We start from the raw sequence: 19885 nt of genomic DNA on the forward strand, positions 1-19885 counted from the left end.
ATTCTTAGGTGTTAGGATTAATTTGTTAGGTAAAAGAATCTTCAAACATGCTCACATTTAAAAAAATAAAGAATATAGACTCAAAATCGGTAGATCAGGACCACAAAGTTGTATTATAGGTGAGAAATTATTTTTAAAATTTTTAATAGTTTAATTTTAATAGTTAAAGATTTTATTATCACGGGTAGTGTTTTTGGCTCCTTTGATCAATGTGATTATTTCTTCTCTTAGTGCTATCACTTGTTAAATAGATCACCATACTCTTGAATAATGACTAGAAACGAGCCTTTAATGGTAGGGCAGTGACAACAGTCTAATACAAGACTTATTCCAAGGATAAAGTAGTTTCTAATTGATAAGTCTTTTCATTATCAAAAAGTAGAAGTTTTGCAGAGTTTTAGTTGAGTAAATCAAAATTTAAAAATCCATAAAAACAAAATCTCCTTTAGTGAAGAGAAAAGAGAATTTGGAGGGTTAGGAGAGATGAATAATTTACAACAGCGATTTGCTTTGAGAGAAGTAGGGCAAGAGTCATAATCTAAGACATGCGTAAAAAGTAAAATAAGAGGCAAATAAGTAATTTTGAGAATGAGGGATAACTTGCATATAGAAATGAGTATTACTTAGTATCCAAGAAATATTAAAAGGCAGACAGGATATCCTTCAGTCCTTTGGATATATCTACTGTGGAGGATTTATGGAAATATGTGGAAAGGAAAGTGAAGATGAGAAGTGACCATGCAGCAGACATCATAAATCTATTTAAATATAAAATTTAAATATAAAATTTATCTTTGATATTTTCAAGAGCCTCCTCATTTAAGAAACAAAAATAGAAACCTATGTTATAATTAGCTCCTATCTTGCCATCATTAGGATGCAGAAATAATTCTACTTTAATATCATGTGTGCTGATAAAATCATATCAGTTTCTGATGTTGGACTGTTATATATAGTGTTTAAGGACTTAGGTAGCAAGAACTTTCTTAGGTTATACTTGTTAATACTTATATTGTTTCATCATTGGCTAAATGGCTGTGTTGCTTTGTACCATTGTAATGGTGCTTATTGATATTAGCCAAAGCTCCTTTTCTGTATGTGGACACTAAATAGTCCAAGTTAATATTTTTTCTTATATAGATGGCTTATATAGGATTTGTGGAATAAAGTTGTTTCTGTTCAGAATATTTATAGAATCTTATATTTCCTTTTTTTTTTTTTAAATAAAATATAAGTTTGGCCATGACCGTTTCTCCTTTCTTGTTATCTTAGGTTATTTCTTATGAGGGTCATGGATATCCCATATCTCAATTTGGAAGGACCAGACTGTAAGTGATTTTAATTTCTTTGAATTTGAAAAATTCAGTATGTGGTATTTAGGACTAGCTGATGAAATATCTCTTAAGAAAGCTCTTGATTCATTTCAGAGTGGACAGTGATTCTGTGGTTAGTGTAATTAAATTAATAGGGTCCTTCAGCTTTGATTAATTCCTCCTTATATTTATTTTCCATTGCTTATATGATTTGACGTTTCTTCTTCATATGCTTTCTAAAGTATTTCAGTCAGAACTCTGATTTCTTGATTTCCTCCAGATTTTTATAACTAGAGTGAGAAACACATTTGCAGGGATCACAGGACTTCCCAGGCAGGATCAGGGAGGGATCCTGGACAAGCTTCTGCTGTCCACTGCTTTCCTGGGGGTCCCTTAGGAAGATCCACATGATATCCCCCTTAAAACAGCAAACCCCTTCTCAATTAAAGAATTCAGAAACTGACGTGCAGAGGAAGGTGTTTATTACACTTCCAGCAAGGAAGTGTTCACTAGGAACAATGCCACACTGGTACAGAAGGATTGAGGTTATACTGTTCTGTCCTTCCTTAAGTAGACTTAAGGTTAGTCAAATTCTTCAGATTCCTCACTTTATTTCCCTTCATTTCCTCAATATAGGCAGATTATATGAAGATTACATAGGTGTGGTAGTGAAAAGACTTGTGACAAGGCTTGCCCTCTAAGGTCCCACCTGTTTGCCACCCCCCCCCCCCCCCCTTTCTAGTTCCCCCTGGCCATTGTGTCTGTTCCTGGAAGGCTATTGTGCTAGGCTTGCCCACAGCTACTATCTTCCAATAACTTTTGTGGGAGCAAAACAAAATACATAATATCACCTCTTACACTAGTTTATATAAGAAAAATTAAATATCTGTTTTACTTAGAGTTATTCAGTAAACTCAGTTCTTCCACCATTATCTTAAAAAAAATACAGCTAGTATTTGGTGATTTTTCTATCATTAAAAAACCTATGAAAAACCAATATATTTAGAAGAAAATACTTATCATTTTTCCCTTTCTTCTGCCTGTCCCATTCATCTTCCCCTTTTCTGCTTCACTTAGATAATGTGCCTTAGTGGTGAAGAATTGAGAGACTTCTATTTAAGCAAAACTGCTGCATATAGGTTGGGCAATGAGTTATTCATTCTCTTAGAAGAGCTGATTTAGAAATCAGCATATGGAATGAGCAGATTAAAATGAGAAGAAATGATTCAATAAAAGATCCCAAACAAAGAGATCTTTCTGTCTTCAAAAATAAAATTAGTGAGAGTTTCCAGGAGATTTTGTAAAAAGAAAGACTATTCTCACCCAAGGATTCTGGGAGGTTCTCATAGTGTAGAGTTGGGTGGCACAGCGGATAGAGTGCTGGGCTTGTAGCTGGGAAGACCTGAGTTCAAATGTGACCTCAGACACTTTCTAGCAGTCTGACCTGGCTGGGCATTTCATTTAACTTCCTTTTGCTTAAGTTTCCTCATCTGTAAAATGATGATAATAACAGCATTTATTTAATCCTTACTACTCCCAGGGAGTTGTAAAGATTAAATGAGATAGTTCTAAATTGCTTAGCACAGTGCCTGGCACATAGTAGACACTATATAAATGTTAGCTATTTGTTGTAATTAGTATTATAATTATAATTTTTACTATAGTAAAAACTGAGGTCCCATGTAAGATGATAGTCTTATTATTCAGTCATGGTTCTTGAGCATTGTTTGTTAATCATGTAACATTGTTAGAGAATCACCAAGTTAATCTGTGCTTGGTATCTACCAGGAAATGTCTGTTGTAGCAAAATAAATTAAAGAAAGTATTAAAGCCTCTGGTTGCCTTTGGAATAGTAAATGTAGTAAATGTACTTGAGTCACCTTTCAAATGTAAACCTTCCATTAAAAATGTGTCTCATAGTGCAGCCTAAACGAGATCATGTTCTACATGTGACATTCCCCAAAGAATGGAAAACCAGCGACCTATACCAGCTTTTTAGTGCCTTTGGTAAGTGACTTGGAAGTTAGATTTACTTCTGTAGTTTCTTTCTTTTCTTTCTTACTTTTTTTTGCTTAGATGGTAAGTATTGTGTAGAAAGCATCAGTTTAGGAATAAAGAAATGTTATATGCAAGGTTTAACCTTGGTTTTCCTCATTATAGCATAATGTAAGTTTTTATAAAAACTATTAGAATTTTAATATTTAGGAAAAGTCACAACAAAGCAAGATAAACTTATTTTTGATGTAGCTAAATTTCCTTTGTGTTGCCATGGAAAACAAAGGAGTCTAGTCAAAGGATGACATCTCTTTCACACTCCTTGCTTTTTATTTTTTTTTAAGTATATGATAAATTCTATACATTACTTTCAAAGTAGTCTGACTTATCTCTCCTTTTTTCTGACCTTCCTCAGTTCTTTGCTTATAAAACAGTGTTTGAAGAGGCAGTCTAAGGTGTCCTTTTTTATTTTAGTTTTTTTTTTTACTCCTTCTGGATTAGGAATTTTATTAGCACTACATTATCATATGGCTCCTTCAGATTGCTCAAATAAATTTACCTTTTTAGCTATCTCTCAACTCTTGTGTTTGTATTTCAGAATTCCAATTCAACTCTTGTATTTTCATCAGAAATGGTTGGAAGTCTTCTGTTCTATTAAAGATTGATTTTTTTTACCCATATGCTTAACTTTTCTGGTTAAGTTGTTCTTGGTTGTAAGTCTGTATATTTTTAAGCTTTTGGAATGTTGTCTTCCAAGATCTCCTCTCATATACAGTTAAAGCTGTGAACCTGGTTTTGTGGTGTTTGAACTTTTGGATGGTTGCAGTATTTTTTTCTTTGAACCTAGGAACTCTGGATTTTGGCAGTAACATTCCTAGGACTTTTCCTTTGGGGGTTACTTTCGGGAGGTGATTGGTAGATTCTTTCAAACTTTACTTTGCCTTCCAGTTCTAATAGATCTAGATAGTTTTCATTCCTGATTTCTTTTTTTTTTTTTTTAAGCAATTGGGGTTAAGTAACTTGCTCAAGGTTACACGGCCAGTTATTTCTGGGTGTGGTGCTGAGTGTCTGAGCCCGGGATTCGATCTCCAGGTCGTCCCAACACTGGAACTGGTGCTCTTACTCGTCATTCCTGATTTCTTGAAATATAGCATCTAGGCTTTTTTTTTTTTTACTATTCCTTCAGTCTTTTAGTTTTCTTATATTCCTTGCTGTCTCATAGAATCATTGATTTCTGTTTCATGTATTTTAGCTTTTAAAGTACGTATCTTGGGTAAGGTTTACCACCTACTCTTTCTTTTAAGCTATTTATCCTACCTCTAGTTCTTTTATACTCAAAAGATTTTATTTAATTGTTTATGTTCTCCCACTTTTTTTTCCTAGATAATAATGTAGCCCTGTAGAAAATCCACTTTTTTCTTCGAGTTTCTACCTGCATTTGTATGTGTATCTTCTTTTTGGAGATCTTTAGCTTAGAATGATTTTTTGAAATATTGATTGGTGTTTTCTTTGATTTACTTATTTCTCAGACTTGTAGTTTCTGGATTGGGGTTTTCCTCCATTGCTAGGTTTTGTCTCTACTGGGCTTTTGTGTGGAGGAGCCACTGGGCCTGTGCGGTCCTAGTATGAATAGTGTTGCTCTGTTGATCACTGTCCTTTATGCTGGGGCTCCTCTAGGCTTCTCCACTAGGAAGTTTTCTGAACAATACGTTGGAACTTTCTTACCCCCTTGGGCCTTTCTTAGGAGCTCAATTTTCTGACTGTGGAAATAGAGGCAAAAAGTGTTCTGTCTCTTTTCTTACTGGGAAGGGCTAGTCCTGACTTTTTTGAGAGGAAGGGTGGCCCTTATTGCCTGTGAGCCTTCTGGCTTATTTTTTTGTACAGTTCTGGGTTAGAAGAAGTCACTTACTCTAATTTCTTATTGAATTTCTTTATTTGTTCTGGTGCATACTTACGGGTTTTTCAGGGGTAGGTATATGGGAATAGAGGGCAATAAGTGTTCTTGCAGGCAAAATGTGTTCTGTCTCGCTGTTCACTGGGAAGGGGAGTCCTGATTTTCCTGAGAGGAAGGGTGGTTTTTTCTTCTTGCCTGTGGGCTTTTGGTTTATTTTTTGTGCAGTTCTGGATTAGAAGAAGTTAATTATTCTACTTTCTTATTGGATTTCTTTATTTGGTCTGATGCATCCTTTTTTGGTGGGGAGGGCGATTGGGGTTAAGTGACTTTCCCAAAGTCACATGGCTAGTAAGTATATCAAGTATCTGAGGCCAGATTTGAACTTTGTCAAGAAAACACTAAATGGGGGCAGCCAGGTAGCACAGTGAGTAAGAGCACCGGCTCCAGTGTTGAGAAGACCTGGAGATCGAATCCTGGGCTCAGACACTTAGCACCCACCCAGAAACACCTGGCCGTGTAACCTTGAGCAAGTTACTTAACCCCCCTGATTGCTTTAAAAAAAAAAACACTAAATGGGATCTCGAAGAGTTAGATACAACTAAACAACAACCTAACGGAGCTCGGAATTCTATTTGAGTTAAATCCCCAAAGTTTTGGTATGTTGTCTCATTCTTTTTTTTTTTTTTTTGTAGGGGGAAGGCAGGGCAATTGGGATTAAGTGACTTGCCCAAAGTCACACAGCTAGTAAGTGTGTCAAGTATCTAAGGCTGGATTTGAACGCAGGTCCTCCTGACTCCAGGGCTGGTGCTCTATTCACTGCACCACCTAGCTGCCCCTATCTGCGAGTTCTTTAGGATTGAGTCAGTATCCAATTAATTTTTAAGGCTTGCTTCAGAGGCCTTATATTGAATATAATTTTTATCACATTATAGTCAGTAAAGGAAATATTTAGTATTTTTCTTTGTTTGCATAGTTTTTATTCCACAATGTATGGTCAGTTTTTGTATAGTTGCTGTGCATACTTAAAAGACATATATACTCTTTTATCATTCACTAATGACCAGAGATGTATTATCTCTAATATTTGTCTACTCTATTTTAAGTTCTTTTTGGCTTCTTAAATTTGTCTGGGTTTGAAAGTGGTATATTTTGATCCCCTGCTACTAGAATTTTATTCTGTATTTCTCCCTACAGTTCATTAAAATTTTTCTTTTAGTATTCAGATGATATGTGTTTGGTGCATTTATTGGTTTTTATATTGGTTCATTATAAAACCTTTAAACATAATATTATTTCCTTGCTTATTTCTTTTTTGTTTATTTTCACTGTTGCCTTGCACTTCCTGCTGCCACCTCATAGCCAGCCTTCTCATGTGAAGAGACCTCATACTGAAGGTGCATTAGGGAATATCACATCCCCTGAGGAAAGGCTACTGGGGCCAAGCCAGGTGTCTTTAATCTGCATAAGAAGTCTGCCCTTCCCTGCTGCTACCTCATAACCAGCCACCTCAGATGAGCAGACCTTAGACCATGAGTCCACTAGTGTCCTGAGTCTTCCATCTCCTGCCTGGTGCAGTCTGTATCCCTGAGGACATGCTCTCCTTCTTGGGATCAGGCTGGGCATCCTCCATCCACCCCAAAGCAACCACTTCAGTCTGTACTAATACAAGGCTTCTTCCTTGTGCTACTATTCCAGTCTTTCTGCTTGATCATGTGGAGAACCCCGGGTACAACGAGGAACCAGCTCTCCCTTCAACTTCAGGTCTTTCATCTCTTGCTGCACCTGTTCTTTGAGAGTAGAGTAGTGGTACCCTTCACTCAGTGGTGAACGTTCTTACACCTGGTCATATACTTCATATCCCAGTGAGGTGGAACTCCTGTAGTTCACCATCCAAACTCCACTCAGCACCCAATTCCTCATTCTCACTCCCCTCAACCCTCCCACTCCAAAACTTTATTCTAATTCCACCCAGTACTTTCATTGTGCCCTCTGGGGTACCTTTTCCACAGGCAACAGACTTCCTTTCATCTTAAATCTTTTCCTCTCCCACTCCTTCCATCTACTAGCTCTTTCTGAAACCTGACTTTCTCCTGATGACACAGCTTTCCTGATGCCCTTTTGCAATCCTGGCTATACCTTCCTTCATTCTCCTTAGCTCACTGGTCCAGACAGGGGAGTTGGAATTCTTCTTGATCCCTGTTGCCACTTCCAGGTTCTCTTCCTTCCTCCTTCATTCTGTAGTCTTTCTTCCTTTGTGGTTCATGTTATTCATGTGTACCACCCAATCAAAATCTGCTAGTGGTAATCTGCAGGTAGCACCTTTCCCCCGTCACTCCCTTTTCCTCAATGAGTTAAATACCTTGCTTACACTTTTTCTCTCCCCCCCAACATCTCCCATGATACATATTGATTCTCCCTCAGATACCCTAACCACTGAGTTTCCTAACCTTTTTACTCCTCATGAGCTACTGCTCCCCCATCCCACCTCAGCGACACACAAAACTGGTCATGCCTGTGATCTTGCTATCACCCACAAATGTACTACCTCCATGTTCAAAAATTCTGAAAGCCTCTTATCTGACCATAATGGATTGACCTTTCAATGCTCCTTCTGCCTTCTCTTACCTAACCCTGCTCTTTATCCTCACCATAACCTCTAGTCCCTTGACTCAATTCTCTCTCAGGTCATCTCACCTGTATTAGCCACTCTGGCCTCTTCTACACATATTGACTCCTTGGTAAACCATCTCAGATATACTGTCCTACTCTTGAATCCCTCGCCCCCTTATATTGCATGTTATGCCCAGCCAAGCCTCAGCCTTGGATTACTCCCACCATTCATTGCCTTTGTGCCTACACATGTCCTGCTGAAGTGAAAATCTCACCGCCATTTTGACTATGTCCACTCCAAATGCATGTTACATAACCTCAGCTGTTTCAGTTCAGTCCTACTATACCTCTTCTAGAAACTCATTGTCCCACCCACCACAGCAACCCTTATAAACCTTTTCATCTCTCCTTGAGTCTCCCATGGCTCCCACTCCCTCTCACCCCAGCTGAAAATCTTGCCTCATGTTTTACAGAAAAAATTAAGGCCGTTCACCATGAATTCCCTCTCTTCCTTCTTCCTCATTTCCTGTCATTTTAGGTATCTTCTTCCACTCTTTCTTCACTCCTGTTTTACTTGATGAAATGGCCTTACTCCTCATGAAGAATAAATCCTTTACTTGTTCAAATGATCCCATTCTATTCTTTCCTTCCATGTATTCTACCATCCTATTTCTTTTCTGTCCTTTGTAGCTAAACTCCTCAGAAAGACTCTCTACAATAGATACTTCCACTTTCTCCCCCACTCTCTCCTTAACCCCTTACAATTTGGTTTCCAGCCCATTATTCCACCAAAAAAGCTCTCTTCAAAGTTATTGATGATCTCTTAGTTACCAAATGTAATGGCTTTTTTTCAATCTTTATTCTCTTTGATCTCTCTACGGCCTTTTGGCTTTTGATACTGTAAATCGCTCCTCCCTGATATTCATTTCTCTTGAGTTTTTTTTTTTTGGTCTTTATTAATTTCTTTACTTTTAGTTTACAAGATTCATTACCACAATTCCTTGAGTTTCAAATTTTCTCTCCTTTCCCCCCTGCCCCACCCCCCCATGGCGGCATACAATCAAGTATAGTATCTGCAGATACCTTTATATTAGGCATTAGTCAGGTTATAAAGAAGGATTGTAACACATGGAATGAAGAATGGGAAAGAGGAAACAAAACCAAACAAGAAAACCAAAAAGGGCAGGTAGTTTGCTTCAATCTGGGTTCAATCTCAGTTCTTTCTCTGGATATAAACATCTCTCTCCATCATGAGTCTTTTGGGGTTGACTTATGACTCTGGATTGCTGAGAAGAGTCCATTCTATCAAAGTTGGTCATCACACATACGTTGTCTCTGTAATTGTGTACAAATTCCTCCTGGCTGTACTCTTCTCACTCAGCATCAGTTCATATAAGCCTCGCCAGGTAAATATGAACTCCATCTGCTCCTCGTTTCTTACTGCACAATAGTATTCCATAACATGCATATACCACAACTTGTTCAGCCATTCCCCAATTGATGGGCACCCCCTTAATTTCTAATTCTTTGCCACCACAAAAAGAGATGCTATAAATATTTTTGTACATATGGGTCTTTTTCCCACTTCTGTGATCTCTTTGGGATACAACCCTAGAAGTGGTATTGCTGGGTCAAAGGGTATGAAAGTATTTATAGCCCTTTGGGCATAATTCCATATTGCTCTCCAGAATGGTTGGATCAGTTCACAACTCCACCAGCAATGTATTAGTGTTCCAATTTGTCTACATCCTCTCCAGCATTTGTCGTTTTCCTGTTTTGTCATCCAATCTGACTAGTGAGATGTGATACCTCAGAGTTGTTTTGATTTGCATTTCTCTAATCAAGAGCGATTTAGAGCATTTTTTTCATATGCTTATAAATATCTTTAATTTCTTCCTCTGTAAACCCCCTGTTCATATTTGACCATTTATCAATTGGGGAATGACTTGTATTCTTATAGATTTGACTCAATTCTCTGTACATTTTAGAAATGAGTCCTTTATCAGTGACATAGGTTGTAAAAATTCTTTCCCAATTTTCCACTTCCCTCTTAATCCTGGTTACATTGGCTTTGTTTGTACAGAAGCTTTTCAATTTAATGTAATCAAAATTATCCATATTGCATTTTATAATGCCCTCTAATTCTTGTTTGGTCATAAAGTCTTCCCCTCTCCACAAATGTGACAGGTAAACTATTCCTTGCTTTTCCAGATTGCTTAGAGTATCAGCCTTTATACCTAGATCATGTACCCATTTAGACTTGATTTTGGTATATGGTGTAAGATAATGGTCTGTGCCCAGTTTCTGCCATACTATATTCCAGTTTTCCCATCAGTTTTTGTCAAATAGTGAGTTCTTATCCCCAAAACTGGGGTCTTTATCAAACAGTAGGTTACTATAATCATTGACTTCTGAGTCTCCTGTACCCAATCTATTCCATTGATCCACTACTCATTCCTCAGCCAGTACCAAGTAGTTTTGAGGACTGCTGCTTTATAGTACAGATTAAAATCTGGTATAGCTAGGCCACCATCCCTAGCATTTATTTTAATTAATTCCCTTGATATTCTGGACCTTTTCTTCTTCCAAATGAATTTTGTTACTATTTTTTCTAGCTCTATAAGGTAGTTTTTTGGTAAACTGATTGGTATGGCACTAAATATATAATTTAATTTAGGTAAAATTGTCATTTTTATTATATTAGCTCGACCCAGCCATGAGTAATTAATGTCTTTTGAATTAGTTAGATTTGACTTGATTTGTGTGAAAAGTGTTTTGTAGTTGTGTTCATATAGGTCTTGGGTTTGTTTTGGCAGGTAGATGCCCAAATATTTTATAATGTCTACAGTAACTTTAAATGGGTTTTCTCTTTCTATCTCTTGCTGTTGAATTTCATTAGAAATATACAGGAATGCCAAGGATTTATGTGGGTTTATTTTATATCCTGCAACTTTGCCAAATTTATTTATTGTCTCAAGTAGTTTTTTACTTGATTTTCTAGGATTCTCTAAGTATATCATCATATCATCTGCAAAGAGTGATAGCTTGGTCTCTTCTTTGCCTAATTTGATTCTTTTAATTTCTTTTTCTTCTCTAATTGCTACTGCTAACATTTCTAGTACCAGATTGAATAAGAGGTGTGATAGTGGACATCCTTGTTTCACCCCTGATCTTATTGGAAATGCTTCTAGCTTATCCCCATTACATAAAATATTTGCTGATGGTTTTAAATAGATGCTACCTATTATTTTAAGGAAGGCTCCATTTATTCCTATACTTTCTAGTGTTTTTAATAGGAGTAAATGTTGTATTTTGTCAAAAGCCTTTTCTGCATCTATTGAGATAATCATGTGGTTTCTGCTAGTTTTATTGTTGATATGATCAATTATACCGATGATTTTCCTAATATTAAACCATCCTTGCATTCCTGGAATAAATCCTACCTGATCAAAGTGTATTGTTCTTGTGATAAATTGCTGTAGTCTTTTTGCTAATATTTTATTTAAAAATTTTGCATCTATATTCATGAGGGAGATTGATCTATAATTTTCTTTCTCTGTTTTATCTCTTCCTGATTTAGGCATCAGTACCATATTTATGTCATAAAAAGAATTTGGTAGGACTCCTTCTTCATTAATTTTCCCCAATAGTTTGTAGAGTATTGAAATCAATTGTTCTTTAAATGTTTGATGGAATTCACTAGTAAATCCATCTGGCCCTAGAGATTTTTTTCCTAGGGAGTTCACTGATGACTTGTTCAATTTCTTTTTCTGAGATGGCGTTATTTAACTAATTTACTTCCTCTTCAGTTAATTTGGGCAACCTATATTTCTGTAAATATTAATCCATTTCATTAAGATTGTCAAATTTATGTGCATACAACTGCGCAAAATAATTCCTAATTATTGTTTTAATTTCCTCTTCATTGGTGGTAAGTTCACACTTTTCATTTTTGATACTCATAATTTGGTTTTCTTTCTTTTTTTTATCATATTGTCTAAGGGTCTATCAATTTTATTGGTTTTTTCATAAAACCAGCTCTTAGTTTTATTTATTAATTCAATAGTTTTCTTTTTTTTTGCATTTTTCAAATGCTTTATTAACTTCTGATTTACATCATTGATTTCCACCAGATTTTGAGTTACAAATTTTCTCCCCGTTTTCCCCCTACCCACCACCTCAAAACAGCAGTCCCACAGGATATCCCCTTCTCCAGTCTGCTCTCTCCCATATTTTCTCCCATACCCCTTTCTACTTTTCCAGTAGGGCATGGTGGATCTCTATGCCCCAGTTTCTGTGTATCTTATTTCCCAATTGCATGTAAAATAGTATTCGTAATAGCATGTGTGTGTGTGTGTGTGTGTGTGTGTGTGTGTGTATATATATATATGTATATATATATATAAACATTTGATTTTAAAACTTTGAATACCAGATTCATTCTCTTCCTCCCTTGTTACCCACCCTTACTGGGAAGATAAGCAGTTCAATATAGGTTGTACATGTATAGCTAATGCAAAACAATAACATAGTAGATATATTGTAAAAGACTGACTATATTTCCCTCCCTCCTATCCCACCTCCCACTTGTTCTATTCTCTACTTTGATCCTGTCCCTTTTCAAAAGTGGATGCTTCCAACTTCCCTCCCCCCTCCCCAGACTGCCCTCCCTTCCATCATCCCCCCTCTGATTCCCTTCCCCCCTACTCTCCTGTAGGGTGAGATACCCTATTTAGTGTGTATTTCATTCCCTCCCCAAGCCAAATTAAATGAGAATAATGTTGACCCATTCCCTTTTGCCTTCCTGTTCTTCCCTTCCATTGTAACCATTTTCCCTTGCCTCTTCTATGAGATAGTTTACCCCATTCTGTCTCTCCCCATCTCCTCTCATTATATTCCTCTCTCACCTCTTAATTTCACCTTTTAAGTATCATCCCTTCCTGTTAAATTGGTCCTGTGCCCTCTATCTATGTGTACCTTTAAGTATATATACTCACATTCACATATGTTTTCATTTTCCCATATACCCTCATATATATATATATATGCATAGACATATATATATATATATATATATATATACACATATACATTCCCTTCAACTATTTTCATACTGACAAAAGTTTCATCAGTTACAGTTACTGTTTTTCCATGTAGGAATGTCAATAGTTCAACTTTGATAAATTCCTTATGATTTCTTTTCCCTGTTTACCTTCTCATGCTTCTCTTGCTTCTTATATCTGAATGTCAAATTTTCTATTCAACTCTGGTTTTTTCATCAAGAATGCTTGAAAGTTCTCTATTCCACTGAATGACTATATTTTTCCCTGAAATATGATACTCAGTTTTGTTGGGTAGGTGATTCTTGGTTTTAATTACAGCTCCTTTGCCCTCCAAAATATCATATTCCAAGCCCTTCGATCCCTCAGTGTAGAAGCTGCAAGGTCCTAGGTTATCCTGATTGTGTTTCCACAATTCACATTGTTTCTTCCCGGCTGCTTGTAATATTCCCTCCTTGATCTGGGAATTTTGGAACCTGGCTATAATATTCCTAGGAGTTTTCTTTTTGGGATCTTTTTCAGGAGGTGATCGGTGGATTCTTTCAACCTCTGTTTTGTGCTCTGGTTCTAAAACATCAGGGCAGTTTTGCTTGAGAACTTCCTGGAGGATGATTTCTAGGTTCTTACTTTGATCATGGCTTTCAGGTAGTCCAATAATTTTTAAATTATCTCTCCTGGATCTATTTTCCAGGTCAGTGGTTTTTTCCCATGAGATTTTTCACATTGCCTTCTATTTTTTCATTTGTTTGGATCTGTTTAACAGCATCTTGATTTCTCATAAAGTCATTAGCTTCCATTTGCTCCAATCTAATTCTGAAGCAATGATTGTCTTCATTGATCTTTTGAGATTCTTTTTCCATCTGGCAGATTCAACTTTTTAAGGCATTCTTCTCCTCATTGCCTTTTTGAGCCTCTTTTGCCCATTGAGTTAGTCTAGTCTTTAAGGTGTTATTGTCCTCAGTCAGGCTGTTGACTCTCATTTCGTAATTTTCTTGCATCGTTCTCATTTCTCTTCCTAATTTTCCTTCCACTTCTCTTATCTGCTTTTTTTTTTTTTTAAAGCAATTGGGGTTAAGTAACTTGTTCAAGGTTACATGGCCAGTTATTTCTGGGTGTGGTGCTAAGTATCAGAGCCCGGATTCAATCCCAGGTCATCCCAACTCTGGGGCCGGTGCTCTCATTCACTGCGCCAGCTGGCTGCCCCTCTTAATCTGCTTCTTAAGGTCCTCTATGGCCTGTAACCAGCTCGTATTTTCCTTTGAGGCTTTTGGTGCAGGAGTTCTGACTTCACTGTCTTCCTCCTGTTCCGTGCTTTGCTCCTTTTTGTCCCCAAAATGGTAGTCTAATAGTAGAATCTTCTGTCTGCTTTATTTCCTTTGCCTGGTTATGTTGCCCCTCAGTCACTTCACCCCTGAGCTTTTTGCCACAGTAGGACTCTGCCACCAGACAGGGGAGCTTTCATCCCAAACTCTGGGGTTTTCTCAGCTGCCAGAGGTATTAGATGGGTGCCTTTTCTGAGGCCTCCACACGCTCTGGCAAGCTGGACACATGCCCCAGGACTTCCACCCTAGACTGCAATCCAGATCCAAGTAGGTTAAAGCAAGAGCGATTACCCCTCAGACTGGTGCTTGGTCCCCTTATACTCTGCAGGCCAGGAGCTGAAGCTTCCATGTGGTGCTGGCTGGCTGTGCTGGCTCTCAGCCCTGGGGTGAGAAGCCACGCACCCCCACTTATTGGGTCTCACAGTCCAGACTTCGCTGACCTCTCACTTTGTCCTTCGCATCTCTGTGTTGATAATTCTGGAATTGGCCGCTGTTGCTGCTAATCTGGAGTCCCTCAGGCCAGGGGCTGGTTAGGCCCGCCCTGGGGCTAAAGCCTTGGGGTGGGGCTGGGCTTGGCTCCCAGAGTGCTGTGCTGGCTGATTCCTGCTGGTCTTCTGGGCTGTCCTCAGCGGGAGGTTAGCTTCTCTGTTTCATTTTGTGGGTTCTACAGTTGCAAAGTTTGTTAAGAGTCCCCTTTTTACATTGATTGGGGATGGTGGAAGCTGGAGCCACTCGGAGGTCATGCTTCTACTCCACCATCTTGACTCCGTTCCCCATAGTTTTCTTAATTTCAATTTTATTAATCTCTCCTTTGGTTCTCAGTATTTCTAATTTAGTATTCAATTGGGGATTTTCAATTTGTTTGTTTTTTTTTTAGCTTTTTCAATCGCATGCCCAGTTCATTTACCTCTCTTTTCTCTAATTTATTCATGTATGCACTCAGGGATATAAAACTTCCCCTAAGAACTGCCTTTGGTGCATCTCACAAATTCTGGTATGTTGTCTCATTATTGTCATTCTCTTCAATGAAGTTACTGATTGTTTATATGATTTCTTGTTTGACCCACTCATTCTTTAGGATTAAATTGTTTAGTTTCCAATTAGTTTTTGTCTGTCTTTCCATGGCCCTTTATTGCATATGATTTTTATTGCATCATGATCTGAGAATGATGCCTTTATTATTTCTGCCTTTCTGCACTGAATTGTGAGGTTTTCACGTCCTAGTACATGGTCAGTTTTTGAGTATGTGCCATGTACCGCTAAGAAGAAGTTATATTCCTTTTTATCCCCATTCAGTTTTCTCCAGAGATCTGTCATATCTACCCTCTCTAAAATTCTGTTCACCTCCTTAACTTCTTTCTTATTTATTTCGAGGTTGGATTTATCAAGTTCTGAGAGGGGGAGATTAAGGTCTCCCACTAGTATAGTTTTGCTATCTATTTCTTCCTCTAATTCCCTTACCTTCTCCTCTAGGAATTTGGATGCTACACCACTTGGTGCATATATGTTAAGTAATGATATTGCTTCATTCTCGATGGTGCCTTTTAGCAGGATATAGTTTCCTTCCTTATCTCTTTTAATTAGATCAATTTTTACTTTTCCCTTATCTGAGATTGATATCCCTGCCCTTTTTTACTTTAGCTGAGGCATGATATATTTTATTCCAACCTTTTACCTTTACCTTGTGTGTATCCCTCTGTTTCAGATGTGTTTCTTGTAAACAGCATATTGTAGGATTATGATTTCTAATCCATTCTGCTATCCGTCTCCATTTTATGGGAGAGTTCATTCCATTCACATTTACAGCTATGATTGTTATCTGTTTCTTTCCCCCCATCCTATTCCCTCCGCTGTTAATGCTAATATTTTTCCTCCCCTTCTCCTTTCCCCTTCTTAATAGTTTTCTTTTTGACCACAGCCTCCCTCAGTATTCCCTTAGCCCCCCTCCCTTTTCCTCCCCTTTCCCCTTACTTCTTCCCTCCCTACTAACCACCACCCCCCTTTCGTAGCCCTTTCCCCTTCCTACTGCCTGTAAGATGTTTTTATACTTAATGAAGTATGTTATTTCTTCTTCGCACCAAGAGTGACAGGAACAAATCTCATGCGAAGCTCCTCTCCCTCCCCTCTTTCCCTCTAAAATGATACTTTCTGCGTTTCTTCTCCATAGAGTCCTATGCTTAACTAATTGTTATTCCCTCCTTGTACTGGAACCAATGGAAAAGCTCATATGATTCTCATCTCCCTCCCTTCTTTTCCTCTGCTATACAGTTTTTATGCCTCTATGTGTGCCATAATTTACCCTTTTCCTCTTCATCCATTCCCTTTCTTCCATTGCAGTCCCTTTGTAGCCCTTAATAAGATTTTTAAAAATCGTCATTTTGTTTAATTTATACTCATACCCTTTACTTGTCTATAATCAGTTTGCTCTTATTAAATAGCAGGGTGTGTGTGTGTGTGTGTGTTTTCCTTGTTTACCTTTCTATGTCACTCTTGCATCTCATAATTGGAGGTTGAATTTTCCACTGAGCTCTGGCTTTTTCATCAGGAAGGTCTGGAAATCTTTTATATCGTTGAATGACCATCTCTTTGCTTGGAAGAATATGCTCAGTGTCACTGAGTATGTGATCCTTGGTTGTAACCTGAGCTCTTTTGCCTTCCGGAAAATTGTATTCCACTGCCTCCGATCTTTCAGTGTAGAGGCTGCCAAATCCTGTGCGATCATCACTGTGGACCCTCGATATTTGAATTTTTCTTTCTGGCCACTTGAAGTATTTTCTCCTTTACCTGGTAGTTCTGGAGTTTGGCCACAACATTTTGAGGACTTTTCAGTTTGGGATCTCTTTCCGCAGGCATCCGGTGGGTTCTCTCGATTTCTATTTTACCTTCAGGTTCTGGTATCTCAGGGCAGTTTCCCTTAATGAGCTGTTGGAGAATATTGTCCAGGCTCATTTTTTCATCATGATTTTCTGGTAGCCCTATGATTCTGAGGTTATCTCTCCTGGATCTGTTTTCCAGGTCAGTTATTTTTTCTTTGAGATATTTTACCTCTTTGTCTAATTTTTCATTCTTGTTATTTTGTTTGACTAATTCTTGGTTCCTCATAGAGTTATTTGCTTCAATTTGGTTGATTCTAGTTTTTAGCAAATCATTTTCCTTGGTTAGTTTTTGGATCTCCTTTTCCATATCATACACTTCTTTTTTAAGGACCTGTTTTCTTCATTATAATGTTTTTATAATTATGCAATTTTGATTTTAAAAGAATTATTCCTTTTGTCTTCTATCTCTCTCATTTGGTTTTCAAAGTTCCTTTTGAGCTCATCCAGCAGAGCTTTCTGTGCTTGGGACCCATTCCCTGTTGACGTTTCAGCTGTGGGTGTGGAGTCCACATTATCTCCCTCTGAGTTTGGTGCCTCCCTCTGAGGATAGTAGCACTCGAGTCTTTGTAGTCTGTGTTCTTCCCATTTTGAGGCAGGCCCTGGCCATGCCCTTCCTCTAGGGCTCCCAAGCCTTTACTGTACAGGGTTTTGCTCTGGGGTGATAGTTTTCAGGGTCAGAGGTGGGGTTTGGAGCAGGCTGGAACAGGTTGGAGCAGTTTCACTCTGTCATTCTGGTCCTTGGAGGTCCTGATAGGGGCTTTCTTTTAAAATTTCTGAGCTTTGGAGTGGTAGCCCCAGGAGTGTTTGCTGTCCTGGACAGGGGCCCTGCATTTGATTCTTACCTTGCTCTTTCCAGGCCCAGCCCTTTGGTGATAGGCCTGGTAGTGGCCCTTGTGGTTGGTGGGATGACTTGCCCCCCTCATTGGTCAGGCCTCCTCCCGGCCTGCCCTTGTGCGCAGAGCTGTCACTTCCCCCGCTTCTCTGGGTTTTTAGGACATAACTCATTCCTGGTTCTCCTCCTATCTGACTGCTCCTTCTTTGTCTTTATTCTTTGATGAATTTTCTTGCAGATATCATGCCCTTGGGTGTCCCTTAGGGTTCTTTCCTGAGTCTTCTCTCTGTATAAGATTTCACTTGGTAATCTCCATGAATTAATCACCATCTTTATGTTGATCTTTCTCAAATCTACCTTTCCTTCTCCCGTTTCTTTGCTGACTTCAATTTCACATTTTCCACCACCTTTCAGACATATAGAACTGAATGTCTGGTAGACTTCTTAAACTCAGTGTGTCCAAAATTGAACTTACTGCCTTTTTCCCCTAAACCCTTCTCCCCTTCTACCTTACCTATTAACTGTAAACAGCAGCACCATTCTCCCAGTCCCTCAGGCTTGCTACTTAGGAGTCATTCTGGATTCCACACTCTCTCTCACTTCTCATATTCAAGCTGCTGCCAAGGCCTACTAATGTCATCTTTACAGCATTTCCTGAATATGCTCCCTTCTCTTCTCTGACACTGCCACCACTTTTAATGCAAGCCTTCATTACCTCATGCCTTGATTACTGCAATAGCCTACTGGTGAATCTGTCTGCCCTCAGGTCTCTCTTCACTCTGTTGCATTCTACATTCAACCACAAAAATGATTTTCCTAAAACATAAGTCTGTTCACATTTCTCCTTTCCTTTATTCAGTAAACTCTAGTGACTTCCCATTGCTTCCAGCTTTAAATACAAAATACTCTGTTTGGCATTCAGAACCCTTCATAACCCAGCCTTCTACCTTTCTAGTCTTCTTATACCTTAGTCCATGACACATACTCTTTGATCCTGGCCTCCTGACTTTTCCATGAATAAGACACTCCATCTCTTACCTCTGGACATTGTCTCTGGTTGTCCCCCATGCCTGAAATGCTCTTCCTCCCCCACTCCCAACTACTGCCCTCCCTGGCTTTCTTTAAGGCCTAACTACAATCCTACCTCCTATAGGAAGCTTTCCCTAACCTCTCTTAATTACAATGTTTTCCCTCTATTAATTATTTCTTTTTTATCCTATGTAGAGCTTCCTTTATATTTATTTGTTTATATATTGTCTCCCCCATTGTGTTATAAGGTCTTTGAGGGTAGGAACTGTTTTTTTTCCATTTTTCATATTCCCAGCACTTAACATGGTGCCTGGTGTATAGTCGGCACTTTATAAGTGATTTTTTAAATTGAATTGCCACCCCTGCTTTTTTGTTGTTGTTCACCTGTAGTGAACATTTTTGCTTTAGCCCTTTAGTCTAACTCTATGGGAATTGTTATTTTTCAAGTTTTCAGTGTTTTGTTGGGGCTATTTTGATTAATGACGTATTTTTGGATTCTTTCTAATTCATCCTGCTGTTCTTTTGCATTTTATGACTGATTTCATCCCATTCACATTAAGTTATTGTTTTTATTGTTATTTATTATTCCTATCCTTTCCTATTTTTTCCTTTCTTTGCCCTAGCCTCTTTCTTTATAAAGAGGATGACATTGGTGAATGAGGAGTTTGATGAACATTTGTGAACTATAATTGAAGCAACATGTTTCCATTCTTTTTCCCTTATTTTCTTCATCTTGTGTTGTTCCTAGCTATAGGTTTTAACTCTTACCCCATATTTTCTGCTTGGAAGTTTCCTTTCACCTCTAGCCTCTGCTATTGGCACGTGCATTGTTTATTACTAGTCCTTTACCCTTTCTTTTTCCCTGTTCCCTAATAGTTCTCTGCAGAAGTAAATATCTTCCTTCCTTCCTTCCTTCCTTCCTTCCTTCCTTCCTTCCTTCCTTCCTTCCTTCCT

The 19885-nt window shown here is 38.2% G+C and overlaps 1 protein-coding gene across 3 annotated transcripts in view; it reads left to right on the top strand.

Annotated features, from left to right (window-relative positions):
- PARN (poly(A)-specific ribonuclease) overlaps nt 1–19885 on the top strand; it is a 200433-nt gene that overhangs the window by 73675 nt on the left and 106873 nt on the right. For all 3 annotated transcript variants that reach the window (XM_069085981.1, XM_069085988.1, XM_069085997.1), the window contains 2 exons: nt 1273–1328; nt 3234–3320. In XM_069085981.1, the coding sequence (XP_068942082.1) occupies nt 1273–1328; nt 3234–3320 (143 nt within the window). The remainder of the gene's footprint in view (nt 1–1272; nt 1329–3233; nt 3321–19885) is intronic.

This window comes from Petaurus breviceps, unplaced genomic scaffold (genome assembly GCF_028583685.1).
Source record: "Petaurus breviceps papuanus isolate PSGF00001 unplaced genomic scaffold, PetGlider_PUasm1.0 118, whole genome shotgun sequence".
NCBI classification, from domain to species: Eukaryota; Metazoa; Chordata; class Mammalia; order Diprotodontia; family Petauridae; genus Petaurus; species Petaurus breviceps.